General features: G+C 37.1%; 2 protein-coding genes across 2 annotated transcripts in view; one reads left to right on the top strand and one right to left on the bottom strand.

Annotated features, from left to right (window-relative positions):
- FBXL13 (F-box and leucine rich repeat protein 13) overlaps nt 1–13,271 on the top strand; it is a 308,215-nt gene that overhangs the window by 144,747 nt on the left and 150,197 nt on the right. The gene's annotated exons all lie outside the window — the stretch shown is intronic.
- Nucleotides 2,561–13,271, bottom strand: part of LRRC17 (leucine rich repeat containing 17) — a 34,914-nt gene continuing 24,203 nt past the window's right edge. Inside the window, exons 3-4 of the mRNA XM_036246461.1 lie at nt 7,303–7,458; nt 2,561–3,069 (exon numbers count right to left, since the gene is read on the bottom strand). Coding sequence (XP_036102354.1) covers nt 2,672–3,069; nt 7,303–7,458 — 554 coding nt within the window. The 3' untranslated portion in view covers nt 2,561–2,671. The remainder of the gene's footprint in view (nt 3,070–7,302; nt 7,459–13,271) is intronic.

Here is a 13,271-nt window from a genome sequence, read left to right as displayed (position 1 = left end):
GAAAAGATACTCAACTGTCAATAATCATCAGAGAAATGCAAATTAACATCACAATGAAATATCACCTCACACCTGCTAGAATGGCTATCATCAGTAAATTGATAAACAACGTGTTGGTGAGGATGTGGAGGAAAAGGGACCTTCATGCGCTGTTGGTAGGATTGCAGAATGGTGCCACCACTATAGAAAACAGTATGAAGGGTTCTCAAAAAATTAAAAATAGAACTGCTTATGACCCAGTGATTCTACTTCTGGGTATATATCTGAAGAAACCCAAAACACTAATTTGAAAATATATATGTAATCCTATGTTCATTTCAGCATTATTTAGAATAGTAGCCAAGATATGGAAGCAACCCAAGTGCCCATCAATAGACGAGTGAATAAAAAAAAAGTAATGGTACATATATACAATGGAATAATTGCTCAGCCATAAAAAAGAATGAAATCTTACTATTTGTGACAACATGGATGGACCTAGAGAGTATTATGCTAAGTGAAATAAGTCTGTCAGAGAAAGACAAATACCACATTATTTCACTTATATGTGGAACCTGAAGAGTAATATAAATGAACAAACAGAACAAAAACAGACTCATAGATACAGAGAACAGACTAATGGTTGCCAGAGGTACTCAGTGAAAAAAGTGAAGGAATTAAGAAGTACAAATTTGTTGTTACAAAATAGTTATGAGGATGTAAAGCACAGCATAGAGAATATAGTCAAAAATATTGTAATATCTATACATGGTGTTAGATGGGTAATGGACATATCAGGGGGAGCACTTCGTGAAGGTTATGATTGTCTGACCACTGTACTATACACTGGAAACTAATACAAAATAATATTGGATGTCAGCTGTAATTAAAAAAAATAATAATAAAGAGCACTCTGCAGCCCTGCACAGCAGAAAGGGCTTAGGGGGACCTGAATCCTGCTCTGCCGCCTGTCAGCACTGTGACTTTGTCCAAGTTACCTAAACTCTAAGCCTGGTGTTTCTCATTAGAAAATGCAGATACTATCACCTACCTCAAAGGAATATTTTATGAATTAGAAATAGAATATGTGAAGCTCTTAACACAGTGTCTGGCATCTAGGAGTTGTTTAAGAAATGCTCATTACTGTTTGTCCTATACCATTTTCTGTGCTTTGGGCATTTGTGCAAGTATCAAATAAGACCAGTTGATAGCCCTGGCCAGTTTGGCTCAGCGGTTGGAGCGTCGGCCTGCGGTCCCGAGAGACCCGGGTTCGGTTCCCGCTAAGGGCACGTACCTCGGTTGCAGTTTGTCCCCGGCCCTGGTTGGCTGTGTGGGTGGCAGCCACTCGATGTGTCCCTTTCACATCGATGTTTCTCTCTGTTCCTCTCTCTCAATCCCACTCTACCTGGACAAGGGGTGGAAAAGTGCCCTCGGGTGAGGTTGATTAAAAAAAAAGACCAGTTGATAAACTTTTTAGAAATACTTTGATATGAGAAATAAAAATGTATTCAACTCCATGTGAATAAGAAAGCTGTAAAAAAAAAAAAAAAGGAAAAGGTGGTACTTTTAGGGATATGTACATATTTCTTTCATTTTACTTTTTTTTCTCTGGACCACAGGCCGATGCTCTAACTGCTGAGCCAAACCGGCCAGGGCTACTTTTCTTTCTAATAGTACAGCTAACTATCAAAAGGTAAACTCATGGGGTCAGTTTCCAGGTATTTTTTCTTTTTTTGGTGATCTGTTTCTCTAAGTGAGCTCATTTTAACCTGCAAACCCAAATGATAGGGCATCTCTTAGGTACCGACCTCTCCCTCATTTCCTTTGATGTGACTTTTTCTTTTTTTGTTTCTGCTTTATCCCAAATCCTGACACTAAATCCTAAATTCATCTTTTGTTTTATGCTCCTTGAAATATTAGTTAGCAGGAAGGGCTCAGGCCCTTCCCCCCTAACAGATGGCTTCCTAGTCTGAATGCTATTGAAAAACTAGTTCTGTTTTCATGTTCACAATATTCTTCAGGGCTCATGATTCACATCATCTGTAACTCCTTAGAGTACCATTTTCTGATCAGCCTCCAAAATAATTCTCAGATTCTCTACTATTGCTTGTGACAGTTCTTCTTCAGGTTTAGCTTGATGGTTTTGTAAGAATCAATGAAGAGTAGTTGAGAATTTGGGTTTACTAGGACCTCATTATAAAATTCACAAGAATAAGAAATGGAAATTTATTCAACGTGTAAACTGACCTACTGAAAAAAAAAAGTGGGGGTGGGGATCAAGGGGAGAGAATGACATTTTATTATTACTAAGCATTTGTATCTTTTCATTTTGATCAAGTTTAGGTATGTCCATGCAGCTATCAAAAGACATATAAAATGAACATTTAAAAATTATTTTCAAAAAGTAGTAAAACATCTATACAGGACATTAAGAAATTCTAATGCCATTGTTAGGACCCAGCTTCTGCAGGTTACTACCACGGAATCGTCACCAAACACTGTTCTGCAAATAGGCAGGCAAACAGGATGAGAGTATTCCCTTGATTACTATAATAATCAAAATAATTAAAGAAACCTTCCTTTGGTTGGATAACCCTGCATAAATAGGCAACACAGTTAATTGAAATGTAAACATATTGTTTTCTGACACCAGTATAGCAAATATATAACTAGTTGCAATAGAATTTCCAAATTATCCCACTATAGTGATTCTTACACTTTGCTTCTTTGCTGTGTGATCCTTATGTATTTTTTCCCATTCATCATCTTCTGTATCCTGGTCAAATGTTTCAGGGTATACTGGTAATTTGTCTTTGGGACATTCTTCATAGTAACTCCGAACATATTTTCCCACAAACCACCCCTTGTATTCTTCAGGCGTTTTGCATTCCAAGCCAGTATAGTGGACGTTGTAATGGTGCTTTAACCAGTAGTAGAGGTAGTGGATGTTGTAGTCACATCTCCAAGGGTTATCTCTGAGCCATAAGAGTTTCAAAAAGTACAAGTCTTCTAATACTCCATAGTCAAAGTTTTGCAGGCTGTTGTTTGATAAATCTAACTCTTCTAAATGTGTGAGTCCTAGAAAAGCAGCTACAAATAGAAAATATTTATTAAAACAATGAGTATTTGGGTTAAATGCAACTATATGGTGTTTATAAGGACAAATATAAATAAAAAATAAGAGACAATGCACCTGTTAAGTACTTTCTCCTATCTTTGAAATGTATACATATCCTTTAGAAGACTAAGGCCTTTTGTCAGCTTTATGAACCAGAAATGTCTTTCTCAAGAACCTAGCAGCCCTCTCCTTGAACTGAAATCATCAAGAAAGGTAGGAGCCTTGCTCCAAGTTGCAAACTATCTCTTGTTGTAAAGATAAAAAATTGTTTTCCTCTTGATAAAGCCAATTCACTAACACAGTTGGTCAACTCAATTACCAGGTAAAGTTAGGGTGAAGTGCGTGTGACCAATGCTGCTGTCAAGTTCTCTTGCTTAAGGACTGGTTATCACTTGTCCTGGAAATAAGCATCGGTTTGCATCTGCTTGGCTATGTGAAACGTGAGACTTCTTCCTGCCTTCCCCATCTCAGAGCGGATGCCTGTTGTGTGCATCCCGTTCTGGTTTCATGCTAATTCGATACAAATGTCTTTTCTTTCTCTACTGTCTTTGTGGAGAGGATTTCTGTGTCAGGAGAATATTTTGGTTTTAATTGTATTTCCCTTCTAAAGGAGAAGTTCTGAAATATGTTTTTCCCCACACAAAGCTTTCCCCTTGATTAAACTGACTGGAACACAATATTTTATATGCAAAATCAGTTTTCAGTTAGCTTTCTAAAAGATGTATTTTGGACTCATGCATTTCTTTTTTATACCCACTGGAAAGATGCCACAAAAAAGGTATGAATTAGGAAAATATTTCAAATATAAGATATAAGTACATAAAAAGTGAAAATGTGTCTGGTGGATGATTTGACAGCTCCCTGGGATATCAATAAACTCTGAAAATGCCAAAACACAGCCTTTCCCCAGTTTAGGAGGAGGGACTTATATTCCTGTAAAATCCAAAAAGAAAACAATTTTATCAACAATTTAAAAACATCTGGTTGTGTTCTGGCAAATTATGGCAGCTATCAGCTTTGAATCCATATGTATTTAATTCTGTGGCAGGGGTGGTGGATAATTAAAACAAATATAAAAGATATAACAGAAAATAAGACAGCAAAAAGCCTTTTTTTTTTGGAGTAAAGAAATCTAAACCTAGATTATCTACATTGTGGTTGATGTGGACTGACCAAATACCCTAGAATTCATCAGTCAATCCTAATTTCAAATATTTTGTTTCTATTTCAAACATTTTCTCATTGCTGTTTTAAAATACTCTTGTTGGAGCATAAAGTATTCTTATTTTGAATTTGGCAAACATGTTCTTGTACCAATACCATCAAGCATTTTCATGTCATTTGTTTTCAGACAAAACCTTTAATTCCCCCTAAAATAATCCTATTTTGGTGCAAAGCAAATAACTTGGGGAGAGCAGGCGGTGGGGAGGAGCAAAAGGTCAGCTCTTGTAATGATAGTTCTGAAGATACTGCATGTTTTTTTTATCTGCTAGCATTTGTGAGTCAGTGATCTCAACAATTTACTTTTCTTAAGACAAGTCAGCCCTCCAGATTGAAAGCATGTGTAAACATTCCTAGATTTTATTTTGAAAGCACTATAGTTGTTACTTAAACCATATGTATCCAGGCACCTTGAAAAGCTATATTTCATTTGTTTTTGTTTTATTTTATTTTATTTTATTTTATTTTATTTTATTTTATTTTATTTTATTTTATTTTATTTTATTTTATTTTGTTCAGATAGAGTGGGAGGGAGAGAGAGAGAGAGAGAAACATTGACGTGAAAGGGACACATTGAGCGGTTGCCACCCGCACAACCCAACCAGGGCCAGGGACACACTGCAACCGAGGTACGTGCCCTTAGCAGGAGCCGAACCCGGGTCTCTCTGGACTGCAAGCTGACCCTCTAACCGCTGAGTCAAACCAGCCAGGGCTCATTTGTTTCTTAAAGGTGGTAGAACCCCTAGTAGGTTGCCTTCTTTTCCGTTTTTTTTGCAGTAATATCTGGACTTTCATGAAAGTGTTATTCATACCTTTTAAACACTGGCAGATCTTATTGCATTTGTGTATCTACCAGCATGTCATTAAGTAAGTCTACTTTGGCAGTGTTTCTTCTTAAAGGCCCCAAAATATAGAAGGTCTTTTATTTTAAAACTTTTTTAGGTCATTTTTACTTAAGTGCTGAGATATGTTTTTATTCAAGAAGATATACCAAGACAAGTGGTTGGCATTTGGTAGGCATTCAATACACATTTGTTAACGTAAAAAATACTTTCCTGGGACTGAATTGAACAAAGGAGAAAAAGAATACTGCTGCTGCTAACAATTTACATTGTGTGTCAGCAAGGAAAACACACCGGTAAACAACATTAAAAGGCTTTTAGAGATTCCAAGGATAAAAAAGGAATCCTCCCAGTTATGGGAACTTCATAACTGATAAGGGGAAAATATCACTAGAAGTAAAACAAACCCATTTTGTACTATTATCTATCTCTATGCATTGTCTTCTCTTATTTTTCTCTAGTTGTCTTTACATAATGTAGTTTTATTATAATTAAAATATTGTTTGCACTATTATTCACTACTTGAATAAATTTAACTTAGGCTCTAACATTTTAGTTTCTTTTGGAGATAGTTCTAAAACTTGTTTGCATGGATGCTTTTCATAGTTGGTTGGCTAAGGTCAGAAGGACATAGACACTTGCCCAGGGACCTGCATGCTTGTCTTGATGCTCTTTTTTTCTTATGGAGCAAAAGAGGGTCCCCACCTCCAGATTCTTCACTCTGTGGCCTGCTGACCTGCACAGTAGTACGATGATTGCTTCATCTGGGAGAAGGATGTCTCTGTAGCATTGTTATTTACTGTGAAATGAAAATTGCTTTTGACCTCACAATTGAAAGATACTTCCAAGTTTACACTATCTGTACAGACTAAGGTATAAATGTAGCATATTGCTATTCCTTTGGGACATTTTTAAAAATGACGATTTCTTAATATTTTAAAACAATGTTATTAATACTAAAATATGCCTGTGTAGTTCTAGAACATTCATTTTCTTTTCTTTTTTTTTTTTTTTTTTTTTATCCTCACCCGAGGACATTTTTCCATTTTTTGTTCAGATAAAGCGGGAGGGAGAGAGAGGAAGAGAGAGAGAGAGAAACATCGACGTGAAGGGACACATCGAGTGGCTGCCACCCGCACGACCAACCAGGGCCGGGGACAAACTGCATCCGAAGTACGTGCCCTTAGCGGGAACCGAACCTGGGTCTCTCTGTACCGCAGGCCGACGCTCCAACCGCTGAGCCAAACCGGCCAGGGCTAGAACATTCATTTTCAATTTTCACTTCTACAGTATTAAAATCTTAACGTTCTATTAATGGTATTAAGTTACTATTAAGAAAAGCAGAAGAAACAATTATACTCAAAATGTTTATGACATTAACATTGCATTATTCATAGTATTAATGATCATTTTTTGTAGACAGCACTTTTCAAATTGAAATAGCACTGTGAAGGCACATATAATACGTATGTTACAAATCTGATTAATATTGCAGTAATTCTCAGTTCTTTCTAAATCCAGATGTAATTTACCACTCTTGTTTTTGCCAGAGGCTTTGCTTAGAAAATGGAGAAGAGATTTGAAAGATGGGAAAGAGAGCTGATCTTGATCTAGGATTACATAACATATGACTGGCTCTGTATTGAGGACATTTTATCTTAATTTATGAATTTGGTTCTTAGCAGATTGTTTCAAGTTTACTTTAAACAAATTGTTAAAGTCCTACTTTAAGCAAGTTGCAACTTCATGAATAGCAAAGAAAATGCCAAATCTGGATTTCCTTTTAAAAATCACGTTTAGAATTTTATTAACCACTAGCCATATATTCTTTTTTTTTTTTTTTTATTGTATTCTATAAAATACTCTTATTTGGACCAATTAAATAACTATTGCTTAGTAATATATCGTATTACATACTTCATGAAACAACGTTTTGGCAAATATTTCTGAGTGTTAAAGTTCTAATCTAATCTAATCTAAACAAGTACTAATTAAAGTTCTAAATTAATCACATTTAATTTAAATTCAAACTTTTTATTATTTAATTTTTTAAACTAAATTGTATTTACTATAAATGTTGCCATAGGAGGAAAAATAGAGAACATCTGTCACCAGTTTAAAGAGCTATTCTGAGGTATTTACCAGGATCGATGAATTCAATGCCATTGCTGCTCAGGTTTAATTTCTTTAGCTCATGAACATCTTCAAACTCCTTGCGTCGAAGTTGATTGATTTTATTGTACGACAAGTCAAGTTTAACAATATCTGGAGGGATGTTGTTTGGAACTTTCTTCAACTCTAGAAAAATTAATAATATTTAGGTTATCAAGTTCTCCTCTCCCCCCTTTTTGCTCTTAACATTCTTACGCCTGTGTGATTGAAGCATCGGCTTTAAAGGGGAAAAGGAAAGCTAAAGGCAGAGAACATAAGCTGTCAACCAAGAGAGATCCAGAATCATGGAAGTGGGGAACAGACTGACAAACCTCAGAGGGATGGGGGTGGGAGGGGAGGGAAGAGATAAACCAAAGAACTTAAATGCATATATGTACAACCAATCTACAGGGACACAAGGCTGGGGAAGGCAGGAGGGCGGTGGGAGCAGGAAAGAGGGAATCAATGGGAAAAAAGGGAGACATATGTAATACTTTCAACAATAAAAAAATGAATAAATAAAATGCAAAAACAAACAAACATAGTGCAGTGTTTCTTCCCAACTGCATTCTTCATACTTAAGTAATAAACTTTATTTGGATTAAATCCTATTAAAAATAAAAAAAGAACATGGGTATGAACAGGCTTAGCATGTGCTAAATTCCACCAAAGCCTGGTGGATCAAGTGTGTGACTCTTAAGGAACAACTCGTTGCTGAGCTGTTCAGAAAAACTTCCTGGAGGCAGCTGAGAAATCAAGAAGCCAAGAGGCAACATTGCTCAGTTGGCGCAGTCATCAGAGGAGGAAGGGGGTTCACTCCTGCCTGACCTTAGAATCCCCTAGCAAGCTTTTAAAAAAGGAAGCTACAATGAAATGAAACAAATAAACCTCCTCTTTGTGTTTACTCCCATTCCCTTCCAAAGTTTAGAAGGTTTCACTACTAATTATTATTGCCTCTCTGAAGCATCTTTATTTTATCCCTCTCCTCAGACCAACAAATAGGCTCAGGTCTCTACACACTATAAAGACAAACAAAAAGCTCTTGACCTTGGTGACCCTCAAGCTGTTATCTTATTTCTCCTTTCTGTGGATGCCATAATTCAAGAAAGAGTTGTCCTGACTTGTTGTCTTTGCTCCTCATCTCGCACTTATTCCCTGAATCTTGTGGTGTAGTTCCTACTCCATCAGACCCTGACTCTTCCCAGGGGGCAGCAGTAACTGGACTCCTAGGAACAGCAATAGTAGCAATAGTACTACCACTGCTGCTACAGGAAACACCTCCAGAAGAGGAGTCCAGGTGATTTTTCACAAGTTAATAGGAAATCAAGACTCACCTAATTTATCTCCTGCTCTCTAAGTTTGTCTTCAAGCCGTGATTTAAAAAAAATGAAGTGTGTTTATTTTATATTTTAGCATAATACTTGCCCTTTCTCTTAATCCTTAGCAAAATATTCTGAAGAGGTCTTATTCCATTTTAAGTAGCCTGCAAAGAGAAACAAACCTGTGCCCACAAAAGGAAACTAGAAGAAACAAGTAAAATGTCCAGATTCATTTGACACTTGAGAAATAGCATGACTCAGAAGCTTTCTGAATAAGTAGAAAATGCTCTAAACTGTGTACAGTAAAATAAATTTATGAAAGGTGGTATCCATGTATCCATAATGCCCCTTTTGTTACAGAATAATTGAATTTTTGATAAATTCTTCCAAATATAAAAATACTCCTGTTATTTATTTATTTATTTATTTATTTATTTATTAATCCTCAACCGAGGATATTTTTTCATTTATCTTCAGACAGAGTGGGAGGAAGGGAAAAAGAGAAAGAGAAAAACATTGATGTGAGAGAGACATATCGATTGGTTGCTTCCCACGCGACCCCAACCAGGGCCGGGTACTGAATTGCAACTGAGGTATATGCCCTAGACCAGAATCAAACCCACGACTCTGGTCCATGGGCTGATGCTCTAACCACTGAGAGAAACCAGCCAGGACTATTCATGATTTTTTAACCCATAGTATATTACTTAAGAAAAAGACTCAAGCTTATTTTCCCCCCACTTTTTACAGCTCAGAATCCATGTTCTTTAATGAGATAGTATTGGCAGTTCCTTCTTTAGTATCCTTTTTATTCTGTTAAATTTGCTTTCTTTTCTTGATAGTATCTTAGTATTTTAGTGTCAATGTGCAAGAACTGTTCTAGGTGCTCTAACAAGTATTAAATGGCAAGGACCCTATGAGCTATTATTATCTTCATTTTATAGATGAAGAAACTGAGGTACAACTTACCCACAGTCACACTCCTAGGAATTAAACATAAACATATTCACCCCAGAATCTATGCTTCTATCCATTATGCTCTGCTACCTGTTTGTGGTACCGTTCTGTTTTATTTACATTGTTCCACCTGCTTAGAATCCTCAATGTTAGCAGGTAGGGTGAAATGGGGTAGGGGAGCCACTGGGGTGAAGTCAATATATTGGGATGGCCATGAGACCTTTCTGGCTCTGTACATATTTAAAATAACATCTCCCTGCTTTCAAGTTGGTAATAATAATAATAATACCACCATTCTCTGCTTTTTCTCAATGGTAGTTACCAACAATAGGCATATTGTACATTTTACTGATTTTTTTTTTTTTTTCATTTTCGCTCCCTCCTTACTATGGAAGCTTCACGAGGGAGGCTTAGAACAATGCCTGATATATCATAAATAAGTGGTAAGTAGAAGGCACCTTTTAAAATGGCATCTAATAATCCCCTTTTACTGATTTTTATGCCCTTATACAAACCCTTCCCCTTGAGGATGGGCTGAACCCAGTGACTTGCTTCTAACAATAGAATGCAGCAAATGTGATGGGATGTCCCTTCCATAACTAGGTTACCAGAAATTGTGACTTTCATTTTGCTATCAGACTCTCTTTTGCTGGCTTTGATGATACCACGTGCTATACTGGAGAGGCTCACATGCCCAGGAATTAAAGATGGCCTCTGACCAGTAACTGGCAAGGAACTTGGGTCCTCAGTCCAACAGTCCTTAAAGAATCAAATCCTGCCAACAACCATATGAGGTTGGAAGGGAATCCTTTTTCCATTCAACCTTCAGATGAAACCACAGCCCTGAGCCCTGGTCAATACTTGTTTGTTTTTTTAAAATATATTTTTATTGATTTTTAGAGAGAGAGAAAGGGAGAGGGAGAAAGAGACAGAAACATCCATGTGAGACAAAATCACTGATTGGCTGCCTCCTGCATGCCCCCTACTGGGACAGAGCCTGAAACCTGGGCATGTGCCCTGACTGGGAATCGAATCTGCAACCTCTTGGTGCATGGGTCGACACTCAGCCGCTCAGTCACACCAGCTGGGCCCTGGTCAATACTTTGATTTCAGCCTTGTGAGAGATCATGAAGCAGAGCATCCAGCTAAACCATGTTTGATTTCCTGAACCACACAAACTGAGATAATAAAATGTGTTGTTTTAAACCATTAAGCTTTTGGGTAGTTAGGCAGCAATGGATAGCTAACTCATGATAAATAATAGAAGCTCATTAAATGTTTAAGTTTAATGATTCAGGAATATTGAGGCCTCTTGTGATAAAAGTTGTTTGAAAATTTTGAGTGATATTATTTCTGTTCTCTGATAAGACATTGTTCCATTTGACCTAGAGTTGTGTCTAGCACACCAGGTACTGAAAGGTGAAAGATTTTAAGACTTGAATTTATTATAATATTGCAACATGTTAAGATCAGCAAGACCCTAACTGGAGAGCTGTCTTCTCTCTTGGGCAGTACATGTAAACAAGGAGATGGAGATACTGATGATAACTGAAAACCAAAGAGACAATTGAGAACAGACAGTAGAAATAATTTCTTGGCATTTAGCATTTGGAATAGCTATTGAGAATGGCTGGGGCATCTTTGTAGAAGGCTTTTAAAAGCAGAATAGAGCTTTATTTTAAAATCCAGAATCTCACCTCTTCTCACTTCCACTGCTACCACATTGCTCCAAGCCACCATCACCTCTTGTCTGGGTTATCGCAATAGTGTCCTAAACCTATGTGATCCTGTTAAAATGTAAGCCAGATGATGTCATATTTGTCATTTTCCCAGATGACTTCCATCCTCCAGATGGCAGAATCCTTCAATCGATTTCTATCTCACTATGAATAAAAGCCCATGTCCTCAGCAAGGTGCTCTAAGGCCATTAAAGTCTGTAGGTCTTGCTTGTCATCAGAGTCAGCATCTCCTAGGTTCTTTTCATCAGGACTTGCTTGCTGAACTCACATCTGCTGGGCTGGATATGAGACCATTTAGGACAAGCTCAAGTGGGTTAACCACAAATAAATGGGTAGAAAAAATGTTCATGAGAACACCCTGAAACCCATCTTAAGCAATGTGGCAGACCTGTGGATGCTGGAAAAGGAATATGAATTGCAGAACCAACTTTGGCATTGTTAGCAGCAGTCCTAGATAAAAATAGGATCCACAAGTAATACCAGGAATTGCAAACCAAAGCCTCTACTAGTTTGGCTTAGAAAAACATGGAAAAATTTATTGTATGATGAGTAAAAATAGTTCTTTAGTTCTTTTTAAACTTGAATGAGAATTGAAAATATTGATGTAAACCATGTTTGTTTTTAATAAAGATTACATTAATACAAATTCCCTGGGGCCAGAAGTCAAATTTGGTCAGTGTTCCACTTGTAGATCAGGCACCACACGGTCATTTGCTCCTACCTGAAATTCTTGGTAAATCCTTAGCAAATACCATGTTTACTTGATTATTACCCCTGACAAGCCTTGTCTCTTCCCCAACCAAGCTTTGCTGATTTTGTGGAGGAAATTGGGAAGTTTTTTCATGCAGTTTCCCATTTGGTAGGCTATCTGGGTTGTCAGCGATGTCAAAACTACTCTGAAGGCTTGGTAGTAGTCGGTAAAGAGAAATAAATGGGCCTGCTTATTGTAAATAAAAAATTCTTAATTATTGTTCAAGCCAGTGGTGACATTAACTTCAGAGGCTGCGGGAGCAATTTATGGCCATAATTCTCCCCAGTCCTAATCTTAGAGGTAAAATGAATCCTTAAAAATGGTAAAGTATTCTGGTAAATGTGAAGCTAAAAAGCAGTTTTAAAACTCCTACTTTCATGTAATTTTGGCAAGTCCATTTACCTCAATGTGGTGTAAACATGGTTTTCAACTAACCTTACATTTATTCCCTTTGAAAGACTAAGTTTTATTGGCAAAGTGCCTGCCTCTCAGTGAATAAAGCTATTATTTCTTTTTCTTACTGTCAGATGTTTAAGGCAAAAATAGTGATCTTTGAGGTCTACATGGCCAAATTGGCACATATTAGATACCCTACACACACCATCTGACTCATCATCTGTTAGCTGGGAAAGGATAACTTCTGAGCTGGAGGAATCTGCATTCAGGTTCCCTGTGTGGGATCATGTTCATGGTGTACTGTACCGAGCCTCAGAGGAGGGCTCAACTTCTTATAAATTCTTCTTGGTTAACAGATGTATCCAGAATCTCAAAGGAAGAGAAAACATTGCATGGTGGCCAATGGCTTGGGAACTGCTTGAGGACTGCCTGTGTGACCTTAGAAGGACAACTTTACTTCTCTACACCTCAGTTTCCACATTTATAAAATGAAGATAATAGCACTTCTTTTAAGGTTGTGAGGAGTAAATGAAATAATGCCTGAAACTGCTGCCTTACGCACACCAAGCATTTAGATAACAGTTCTTATTCACTAATATAATTGTTAGTTTCCCTCTTAATGGCTTGTTTTAGGCTTCTTTAGACTCTGCAGTGTCCAACATGTGGTGCACAATGAAAAGTATTACTACATTGTGGCAGGGAGCTAGAGGTTAACATTGCAGAACAATTATTCTTAGCATTTGACATTTAATACCTATTTATACAGTGGGATAAGAAAAATTACAGTGAATTATATTC

The sequence above is a fragment of the Molossus molossus genome, unplaced genomic scaffold, assembly GCF_014108415.1.
Source record: "Molossus molossus isolate mMolMol1 unplaced genomic scaffold, mMolMol1.p scaffold_m16_p_7, whole genome shotgun sequence".
NCBI lineage: Eukaryota > Metazoa > Chordata > Mammalia > Chiroptera > Molossidae > Molossus > Molossus molossus.
The sequence above is the reverse complement of the archived record's forward strand: the minus strand, read 5'-3'. Positions and strand labels throughout refer to the sequence as shown.